The sequence below is a fragment of the Triturus cristatus genome, chromosome 1_2 (assembly GCF_964204655.1).
Source record: "Triturus cristatus chromosome 1_2, aTriCri1.1, whole genome shotgun sequence".
NCBI classification, from domain to species: Eukaryota; Metazoa; Chordata; class Amphibia; order Caudata; family Salamandridae; genus Triturus; species Triturus cristatus.
The window spans coordinates 1,012,203,708-1,012,215,719 of record NC_140580.1 but is presented as its reverse complement, the minus strand read 5'-3'; the positions used below and the strand labels follow the sequence as shown (position 1 = coordinate 1,012,215,719).

Below are 12,012 nucleotides of genomic sequence, written 5' to 3'. Positions count from 1 at the left end.
AATACCAATAAACTAATAAACTAAAACATATCATAATTTAACATTCTACAATATATCTTTTTACTAAAGAAAATCCATGTATTCATAAATGTTATGTTGTTGGGAACAAAGTTATGTAATTATTCTTCTAGAAACAAAATATATTAAGGTCAACAAACGTGCTTGACATTTTCTTGAAGGTAAAAATTGTATGCCGTTTTGAGCACATGAAGCTTGACACAGTACAATGATATAGGTATTCGGGTATTGATCTTGATGAGGAGATTAACTGGAATAGGAATCCTCACTATGCCAATTTGAGATTGACAACATCTCTATGTAAAGGACTGAGGCAATTTAATGGGATACATGGAGGACTATCATTTCAACAACTGAATAAGTGTTCTATCAATATTCATGTCTATTGGAAGGAACATGTGCATAACCTTGATCAAATTAAAGGCCCAATACTGAATGACTTTTTGTGAGCCCATAGTTCAGTGCCTATTCAAGTGTCATGCTCGGTATTAGGACTGAAAGGGGAAAATGAAATGGCATTGAAACCCTACCAGTCTGCTCGAATGAGTTAAAATATGCCCCTGTGGATAAATTGCTGAGATACTTTGCTGGTGTGAGGATAAGGGCTGGTGATGACTTAATTAGTAAATGTAATTTCTGGAATACAGTAAAACATGTATACTCCTGAAATTGTTACGTTTGGAGAGAGGTCAGGTGTTTTGGTATTTTTTGTCATCTTGTGCTTTACAAAACTAGATACTATCCAGGACAGACCAATTATTATTTGTTCAACTCATTCGTTATTGCTAACAAACCAATATGTTTGGACAACTACCACCTTTAGACATTGTTAGGAAATTGAATTGTAATTATGATACAGGAGCATTGTTGCTTATGTGAGAAATTAGATGAATCTATTTCTCACATGTTACTCAAATGTGAGGCCTCAGTAACTTGAAAACTCGAACAATGGTAAAGCTCTCTGAAGACACTGGCAAATAGGTTATATTTTCCAAATAATCTAGCATTATATAGAAATATGGCCAAATTTATGTTATTTCAAATGTTAAATTGTGATTCATTATTTTTAAGTGGAAATCACAAATGCATACATCCTAATATGGGCATGAATACATGTACTCACATGAAGACAACCACAATCTGTTCACCCACGTGTGGGATGGTAGGTATTTATTTGACAGACATTAGTGCGAGGGACAGGATGAAGATACATATGGTACAAGTTGTGCTTCAACACTTTTTAACATTCAAATTCCAAGGTAAATAAGATCAAAGTTATTAAAAGTTTTCTTTGATAACTTATTTTTTAATATAAATAACCAGTCAGAAAGGAAGGCTAGAAAGAAAGAATAACAACAAAAATCAAAGAAGTAACTTCAAGTACTCATATCAATGTTTAAATAATAAACTGCTACTAAACATAAAGAAGGTATAAAGTGGAGGTCAGTGCTTTCAGATATGATGTCATCAGGAACAGGACAAGGTATGCTATTGCTCTTGGCATCACCACTGTTTAATATGGATTAAAATGAAAGCATTCAAACATTAGATGGAAGGATGGATGGATGGATGGATGGATGGATGGATGGAAGGATAGATTGATTACAGGTGTTTGATACTTTCATGGGAGGAAGAATATAGACAACCTGAAGGCACAGACCATTAAGTGAAAGAAAAGGAAATTAAAAAAAGAAAAGAAAAGCATATTAGATGTAAAGAGAGAGAAAAAAACTTTGGTGTAGTAGCAACAAAGAAATAAATAACTAAATAAAATAATATTACTAATCCTTAAAGACAGAGTGCAAAATATCACTAACACAGAACACACACGCACCCTGCTCCCAGGAAAGTACAATGTTGGTTTATTATGGAGTAGGGGGAAGACCCTAAGAAGGAAAATTGAAAAGTTTCACAATGAGGACAGATTTACTACAGGACAACAAGAGCAGAAAGAGAGGATGTGTACTACAAACTAGACAGGGAAATGCAGGTACTGCAAGACTAGCCAAACAGGCATCCTGGACAAAAAAAGTTTAACAGTTTATTTATTTTTTATAATTTTTTGTACCTGTGTTCAATACTGAAATATCAGAGGCTCTGTGTACATTTTTATTTATATTTTATTGCAAGCAAATGACATTGGACACACTACAGTTCTCAAGAGAAAGAATAGGCCAAACTGAAGTTGCAGACAGAGCTAGAAAGTTGTGGTTTACGTGGACATGCTTAAAGATGGAATGTCTATTCTTAACTTCGGAATTCATCAATTCTTGTTAAATTGCTACTCAATAAAAATCTTTTCTGGAGAGTTTGGTTACTGTATTGAGTGACACTAGCATATACCTTACCTGTTATCACACCTTGTGGTTCTCTCCAAAAGAATGTGGATGATTTATACAATTTGAAAGAGCTCTTGTCTAAAGTTCAGCCACAAAATTTGATCAGTAGCAGGTGGAGCCATTGACCTTCTATGTACTTTGAAGGTAACTTGTTTCAACAAACCAAAAGCTTGTGAATGTGGTGCTTGTGACATCCTACCAAATAAATGAGATTATTTTCCCAATACTCTTCGTACATGCCCACAATTAAGTCCAGAAAATACATTGCATAATGGTACCTCTTAGTTGTATTAAGTTCCTGCAGGGTGGGTCATCCATACATCCAAAGCACTGTGCCAGATGGAAGCACTCTGCTGTCCCACTCATTGGACAGGATCTGACTTATCGAAGAAGGTGATATCTATGTATTGTTCAACTAACAGGCCTAATATTATTCCATTCATCTTCAATTATTGGTCCACTTAGGTCCCCCTATTGTTCCACTCTCTGGACTGAATAAGGCTACTATTCTGAATTGATGGGACATGATTCTACTGCTAAACACTGTGTGCCAAGATGTGACTAAGGGGCTCCCCCACTGATTGATAAAGGAGATGCCTCTCTTCCATTCCACTCATTGGAAGAATGGGACTGACATATGTCCCCGCATATTGGAAAGGACTTGCCTTCGCCATACAATAGGCAGGGTGGTTGAGAGTGAACCTCAAATGCATCATCACTTGCAGGACAAGGATGGGCTTAAAAAAGGTTCCAATCAATGGTCAGTGTGGGACTTGTACCCTTCCTCAACCACTGGACAGGAGAGTCTGCCATACACTTAAAATTACAGGACAACATGGGTCCGACATTCTGCACTAGTCAGTTCACCGCACAAAACTGCCCTTTTGCTCCACTTTTTGGACAGAGTTGCACACATATTTAGAACTGGATGATTCAATACTTCCAACAAAATATTTATTTATTGTGTTCCATTTATCATTTAGGATGGCTTTAACTAACTAACCATGCAGTCGAATAACTACTATCTGTAATGTATCCTGTACAATATACCATATCTTAGATCAACCAGTTCTAAAGTAGTATTTAACAGAAAGGATGAGGTCTACTTTTCCATTAACACTATACAATGTTCCATTTATCACACAAGATGTGATATACAATTTATCAGGCTACAGGTGTGCTAGACAGTAGGCGGAGTGGGGCCTGCAACTCTAGGACATGATAGTACATAATGCTCATGGTGTGAGCTGTCTAGTATTTTGTTGACCCTCATGGGTCATGCCCATCTCAGCCAAGGATGTAACCTTAGTATGTAGAATTGTAACTATTATCAGATAGAGGGGTGCATTTCCCTCACGGATCAGCATGGTTTACAGCATGCATAAGACAGATGTTTACAGACTGTTTTCCTCCACTCAGCCAGGGAATTGATTTGCACCAGCCTAAATATCACTCCACGTCTTCTGCAATGAAGCAGGTATCTAATTCATGCTCAAACACAGCAACCTCAGTTTGACATATTTATCCAAGAACATAAAAACATACTGAACCAAATTCAAACATCTACCCATATATATAGCAGCCATTCCACAGCATGCATTCGTGTTACAGGGCAAGGGAGGGTGCAGCTATAGAACCAGAGAGCAGGTAATAAAACAACTTTTCCATTGATGCTGAAAACAAAAGTGGGACAAAGACATCTCAAACCATTCTCTGCCAACCAATGTTGGCTGGCGTCATATTTCTTGTGTGTCACACATAAGTGACAGATCTGGTAGATGCTTTCCTCGCTGCTTGTTCCACCCAGGACAGGAGTCTTCTGCCACGACTGAATCTGAAAAGCTGTTCCTTTGGGGGAGGGGGCATTTGGTGACAGGCAGGGATGGGCAGTTGCTGGGGGACAAACTGGCGGTGCAGCAAACTATCAGGTTTGATGGGAAGATCCTTTGAGGTGGAGAGAAATGGGGGTAACTGAAGATTCTAACTGCTGATTTCTTCATCTGATTTATTCATTTTCTTCAAGGCGTCCAGGAGTTTCTGTGGTGTTAGGACATGTGTGGAACCTGTTTGAGAAGGAAGGAGGAAAGGGGAAGAGAGAAAAGTAGTGACTAATTTGCAGGATTACTCTGTGCCCTTTGCACAATGCCCTTCGAGCTTTGCCCCATGCGCAACTATTTCTACTTCCCCATGCCATTCTACATTTTTACATGTGGGAGGCCAGAAATCTGCTTTCCCTATGCCGCCCTAAAATAATGTTAATGCCTTAACTGTTGGCACCATCTTGCTTAAAGTACCTGACACATGATTTCAAAAAGGTTGTTGTTATGTGGTAGTGGGGCCAATAGGCGGCCGTACCTCAGACAGCATATTATTAGATTGGGAACTACATGCTGTTTCTCATTTTATAAAAACAAGGAGATGCTCTTGCTTACAGTTTGGGAATATCAAACAACTGCTTGGGGATTCAATAAGTTTCGACTGGGTGGGCACCACCTCTGTCCGTAGTCTTATTCTCCCACAACTCTTTCCAAGAGACATATCAGTGGCATTAAGATGTCTAATAATTTGGAAGTGTTACTAGTCAAGGTACCAGCAATGTCCTCTCTTTCTAAGAGATGGTGCCACCTGGGATAGGATGTCCGTTGTAAATCTATTTCTACTAATAGTTGGTGGGGGGAGTAGGTCTGTCTGCGCCTACATTTTGATTGGGTGTATATGGTAAGAAACAGCAAACGTCTTATTATGTAAATAGGATGAACTTCTCCAGTTTAGATTGACAAGGGAGGTGCTACCATTCTCAGTTTAGGGCAGTAAAAGGTTACTCCTGAATATTGGTGCAATGGAAATTTGGCTTAAAGACAAGGTCACTGTGACAGTGAAACACTGTTGTAACTCTGTCCATTAATGCCCTTCATTACATGGAACTACTCCATAAATCTCAGCTAGATAAGACCTTCTGTAGCAGCAAAGGCTAGTGGATTGATTGTACTATCAAATAAAGTGGAATAACAACCTTTCTTCATAGAGTTTACTAATGAATTGGAGAGGAATACATGGTCGAAATATTCCCTCCATTGGATGACTGGAGGAACAGCTTCTCAGTTTGGGAGGGTTACATTCTACTACTCTTTGGAATAGATATGGTTTAGTCTTACCATTTTTGCCAATCTTTAATAATTCGAGGAATATCCCTGAATGCCATCTCTAGCATTTGTAGGGAAATTCTCTGCTATTGTCCTTAGTACCCCGTGGTACATCCTGATATCTCTCGCACTTTAGAATTTCAGATGACAAACCCGATTTTATCTCAATAGTATTTTGCGCTGCATTTCATTGTATCATCCTGTAGGGTGAGATAATACCTTCCTCATATTTCCTTCTTTAGTGCTTCAAGGTAAATCCCTGGGAGACCATCAGCACCCCCTTAAGGATGTTCATGTCTGTCTGAAATTAGTACTTAAACATATCTTTTTAAATGGAGATTCACAGTACATTTCAGAAAGCCACTGTCTGGTTCTCTGAAATACCTCCTGGTGTATCCCTAAGACTTACACGTGTACCTCAAGAAGCATCTTTCCGTTACCTGCCCACATTGTGCTTTATGGGGTGCTCTTGAATGTCCTTTTGTAGTGCTTCAAGTTACATTTTGAATGGCCTTCAAAGTACATTAAATTAAGCCCCTGGGAGTCACTCTGTAGTATTCAAAATTTGCCTTTAAGAGGCAGAATCTGGTACCTAAAGGAGCATCCTTGAGAAATTGTCTGAGGTACATCAAGGTGTTCTGTGAATGTCCTTTTCAAGGTGCATCCTTGAGTATCTTTCTCTGGTACAATTCCAGAGTGTCATACTATAGTGCTTCAGGGTGTATGCTTGATTGCCATTCCATAGAATTTCAAGGTAGGTCGTATGGTGCTTTTCTCTAGTATTTTGTGGTTCATGCTTTTGTGCCAATTTTAGTGCTTGCTTGTGCATCTTTGGGGAATGTCAAGGTGCATGCTTGGGTGCTCTTTTGTGGAACATCCCAGAATGCTCTTAAATAGTACTTCAAGACCCATCTTTGGGGTGTTAAAATAGAACTGCATGAATCAGCCCAGGGCTCTTTTCGATAGTACTTCATTACATTAGTAGTGTTCTGCTCTGTCACAAGCAATAACACTAAGGTTATCCAGAAATGTCGCTAAGTACTTATGTTCAGGTCTTTAAGGTTTATTCCTGTTTACCTATAAATTGAGTTTAAAAGAATAATCCTAGACTCCTTCAAATTTAATTGAAAGTATATTATCTCTAATAATCAGTACTGTAAATATTTTAGAAGGTAAACCTCTTAGTGTGAAATATCAGTGTAATCTTTCAAGCCTTACCACATAGCTTGCAAAGGCAAATGCAGGGCTATATTTTTGTTTGCACAGCCAAAATCAGACTCAGACATTGCACAATCTGTGCAAATTAAAGTTTGATGTTTATATTGGTGTACACAGGTGTTGGTAGAGGTCCAAGGTGTGTTGTGGCTCATACCTGAACATATGTTTGAAGGTTGCCCTGGAGGTGATCATAGTCTCACAAAACAAAGAAAGTGGCGTAAAGACAGGGGATTTTCAATTGGAAAAGAAAGAATGTCTTTAGGCTCATCTATTCCCTGAGCTTCATACTGTGTGGTGTCCTGTGGAATACTTAGCGAATGGTCACTGCTTATTTTCACTTCCTCCTTTGTCACCCTGAAAAGTGATCTGCTGTAAAGGGGTGACATGGGAAGTCAGTACCCCAGCTGGATGGATCTTCTTTGGCTGGGAAGTCTTTTTGTCCATTCTATTCTTAGTTTCCATAAAGAGGGATGCGATCGAAGGAGGGCTGTCTCTACTCTTATTTTGTTTTAGCCCACCTCTCTGAATAGATTTCCTCCATTGGAATGGAAAGAAGGTCTTTCACAGCACCTGTTCACATCTCTTTCTTAATAGCTACTCAATCACTGGTGACCTTCTAGTGTGATCTACCATAGTCAGTTAAGTAGAGAATTAATTTTCAATAATAATACAGCTTCGCTCAGGATGAACTTTCTGTATATTTACTTTTTTAGTTCAATAGGACTTGTAATCGTCAAATGATTATTGTTTACCCTGATTATTAAATGCTTAATTTCAGCTGGTGGCCTCTTCTTTCCAGTTAAAAATGTTTGGCCTTTGATTGTAAAGGCCATTTATAGTGTTATGAAAGGCTAGCAGAACCTTTATTTCATCTACAAAAATAGTTGCATGTCCATCATAGTAAACAGTGTTGGATAGCCGGTAATACATCAACAAATAATTTAGGAATAGACATATTGGTGAGAATGGCAGTGCCTTTCATTGTAATGGAAACAGAAGGAGACGTTTTGGCGAGTAAAACTGATAATTACTTGGTATTCGTCCAAGCAACGCAAATTGTTATGATGATAGCTCCCTTCATGGCCATTAGCACACAAAATGACTAGAATGATTTTGTATCTCATTTCAGAGAACTGGGTTTAAATTTGAAGGAGTTAATATAATTCTTGCTATATGAATAGTAGACACACTAACTGCCAATTGCCTCTCATTGACAGCAAACCAGAAGACAGACTAGAAGGCAGAGAATCTCATATAAACAAAGAGTGAAGAATGGCTAAAACTTTGTAGTCCTTCTCAGCCATTCAAACTTGCACAGGTAACTTTGAAAATCTTTTTGCAGTTCATCTATTGAGAACAACACAGAAAAATTGCAATTCCCTCTTGAGTCTTTAAATGGAGCTGTACTATTATGATAATCTAAGACTAATTATCTAAGAAATAAAATTCAATATTAAAATATAGTTTTAAACTTGTTTCCATCTTTAATTTAGAATTTAGCCTCCGATCCTTGCAAGTGGCACATTTGTAGGCACTATGTCTCTCCATGTTGTGATTATTAACATAACAATCTCTATCTGTGATTTCTCTTTCCCTCTATTAAGAGTCTGACTAGAGGGGGTTTCTTCTTGCCTGCTGCCAGTTCTAATGTGAATTAGGGGTAAACTCGGTGTGTAGACATGCACCGTATTACCAGGGGGCAGTGGATGTGACTGTTTGGACTATAGCTGTATGTATGCAAACGCTGATATTTTAATGGTCGATAGGATAATATACCTGTTTAGACAACTGCCCCTCCTGTGTTTCGCACTCACGTGAAGCTAGGAGGATTAGGCAATACTGATCTCTCGTGGGGGTGGATGATACACTAGAGTGAATTCATGTATAGACAAATCACTATACACATAACGTATGATGTACCGAGGAGAAGATTACTTCTGATTTCTTGTTTCTTCTATTTTTTGTCTCCCGATATTCTGGTGTTCCCTTTTGTTTAGGAACTCCACTACTTGCTTAAGGAAATTCCTCATAACGGATGAACTGATTTTTAAGACACTTTCTTTCTCAACTGGAGGTGAGAGTATCAATACACTTGGACAGGTAGAGTCCTGAGGAAGGCCGGCGTGACCCTATAAGTGGGGCACACACACACGGCTGAAACATGCCGACCACCTGGCAGTAAAGGAGGGGTGTTAGGAGCACATAACATCTCCCAATCACCACGTTTTTAACCCTGGCCGGAGGGACCAGGAAGAAAGTCTTAGGCACAGCGACACTTCAGAGCTAGTTTTAACTCACATAACACTGCACTTTCACTACCGTTGTTCCCAGCCAATGTGAAATAAATGTATTTCTCTTTGTGTTGTATTGTCTTCCCCCACTCTATTGCTCCACCCTGTGCGTGGCTTCGCCAGGGTGTATTGTAAGCAGCCCTATGATGAAGCATGTCACACATTTGTGTGAGTGAGGGCAGTATTAGCACACACAGCACGTGCCATCACGAGATATAAACATTTTATTACTCCCTATCCCTTCTGGTGTACTACATTTGTAGGCAGGCCAAAATTAAGCTGTGAAATCATCAACAAATGTAATTTGGACCCATTACTCTATTTATTAGATCACTTGACTACCTGTTGTTCAAAGGATATTTTATGTCTTGTATAATTTAAGTGTAATGCCTACAATACATTCACTATGTCTCCACCTTTTCCTAATAGCACATTTATGGAACTGAACAGTCCATCCTAAAGAGGGCCAGTTAGTTATATATTCATAAAATGACCAAAAACTATTTTTTGTACATTCATTTAGCTATATTGAGACCAAAATGTGCTCATTTGTGACTTGTTGTATTGGCAAATGACAGGGTATTTTCAGGAGAAACATTCTATAGCTTAATTCAGTACAAGCAAGCTGTACCACAAGAAAGTAGTAAAGGAAAATCTTGGTGGCAACATCAAACACTATAATTTGCTTGTCTCATCACGGGGTGGACTCTGTTATTTGCAAGATTTGAGGCTTTTCACAATGAAAGCTAGCAATATATCTCGGATTATCCAATAAAATTGCATTTCTATTGTTTCAACATGTGTGGCAAATTTGTATTGTTGACCCAAATTTATTAAACATGTTGTATACTCTATAATCTATGGAGAAAACATCCCTGTCTGGAGTGCCGAATATCGTTGAATAAAGTCCTTACAGACTAAAATATATAATGGTTTGTGTACTAGCATGTACTGTGTTCTGTATACTTACAATATTGTGCCTCGCCTATGGAGCTACACTCTGATTCCAATTGTGGGAAAGAATCCCATTTCCTCATTGCTGCCACATTATCTTTCTCATCTGTCTTTTTGCATTCTCAGTAGTATAGCCATAGCCAGCAGTGGTTTCTCATCCATTACCCATTAGTCTTTACAGTTTACAGAGCACCCATGTTCATGCAACATTCCGTCTCGTACCCCTCCCAGAACTTCCCCAACAAACATAGCATCTGGATTGGAAATGCTTGCAATTGTTGATCCATGGACTTATTGGGATGCTGGAAAAATATTGAAGGATATATACATGGATGTCCTTTTCAAGAGGAAAAGAACCAGGGTGGTAGAAACTGAAAATGTATGGTGTCTATGGACGAAAAAATCAGCAAGGCCTGTAGTGTGTGAGGAGTGGTTGTGAAGTGGAGAAGGATTGTGGAATCATGCAATAGTGGGGTGTCAAAAAGAAAAAAACATCAGGCGTGAGAGAGAAAGCATTGTGTCTGGGTTTGAAAATGTGTGTCTTATTGGTTTAGGAGGACATTAAAACTTTCAGGCTTTATAGGATAGAGAGGTCAAAGGTGCAACCAAAGGGGTGAATTGAAGAGCCTACATGTTCAACCAGGGAAAAAAGGCAGAATATTTAGTTGTAGGGACACAACACTGGTAAGAATATTAATCCTCTATCCCTTATGTAAGGTTAACCTATTGTATTTTTTGTACAAGCTATTATACTGCATGTAGGTGAAATGTGGTGGATTTGTGGCAAATAGATATCACTTTTATAAGTACTTAACTGCCAGCTATACCTTTAACTCACTAGGCACTTTTCAGCCCATCGGGCAGCTCCAATAATCCCAGAATCATCCAAACTGAAAGGGATTCCACAGGAGAATATTGTTTTTCCATGATTGATAATCTGGCATAGACGCTAATGCATGAGGATGCAATTCAGTGACTGAGACCTGCTCTTTTCAGGAAAGATTTCCCCTCCCCCCAGTAAGAACGACTTAATGGAATTACAATCTATAGCGTAAAGCTTACTATTGATGCATAGTGCTGCCTTTCAATGACCACTGCAGCCTTCCATTGAAAGATATTTCACCAAACTCCCAGTGAATAAGATCTACACCTAATGATCAAAACTTACTCTCAGTCCCTTAACAACTCTACTTGTTAGAAAGGTTTTAAGAAATGTCTGCCAGCTTGTATGTTTTCTTTCATAATCACTACAGCCAGTGAGGCTCACAGGAAGTTCCCAAGAATGACAATTAGGCACCTGGGCTAGTCATGGTAGAGGTGGCCCTTTATTCGCAGAGCAAATCATGACCTAAAGACTATATTATGGTGATAAAATTTCTGTGAATGGGGTGTTGCCCACCAAGAGAATGAAAATGAATCGAGGGGACATTGTATGTTATTCTTATGTCTCAGGTAGGCAAGTCAATTTATGTATTTCGTCTTCCACTCTACACCAACTTCTTCAACAGCTTTTCTTGATGTATAAATCACTGAGAAAGCGTCAGCTACTTAAACTTCTCTACCCCCCCAATGGCTGGAGAATGGTAATGGTTGAACACAACATTAACCAGGCTACTCTGGTTTTGATGAACCCGTCTCCATTTCTGTAAACCATCACCGAGCCAGGTCACCCCATTTCTTTAGGCCCTATACAAGCCAGATCTTTCCATCTCTTTGCAGATTGTAGTGCTGTAGATTCACACTCTGTGCACAGTCCCAACATCTAATGTTGGGAACTGACGTTGCAAGTTGGCTTTGTTTGAAAAAGAGGTTTTGGCTTCAAGATGACTCACAATACCTTTGAAAAAACCCACAAGGCACAAGGACATATATTGCACCTCAGATCTTTTTTCCCATACAGGTAAGTGCAATATTTGCAGAGGCAAAGCTGTAAAATCTATGTTTACTGGTAGATGATTATGTATTTAGTAAGCTAGAGATTGTCAAACATTATATTGTGAGTTAACATCTGGAGATATGGAGGGGGCATGGGAATCCACTGCGCTACAA

General features: G+C 38.8%; 1 protein-coding gene across 2 annotated transcripts in view; it reads right to left on the bottom strand.

The window, feature by feature from the left end:
• Window positions 1-1,159: 1,159 nt before the first annotated feature.
• Window positions 1,160-12,012, bottom strand: part of STXBP1 (syntaxin binding protein 1) — a 223,420-nt gene continuing 212,567 nt past the window's right edge. For both annotated transcript variants that reach the window (XM_085611824.1, XM_085611832.1), the window contains one exon: window positions 1,160-4,420. Coding sequence is in view for 1 of the 2 variants with exons in the window: in XM_085611832.1 (XP_085467958.1) it covers window positions 4,338-4,420 (83 nt within the window). In the remaining variant the exon portion in view is untranslated. The remainder of the gene's footprint in view (window positions 4,421-12,012) is intronic.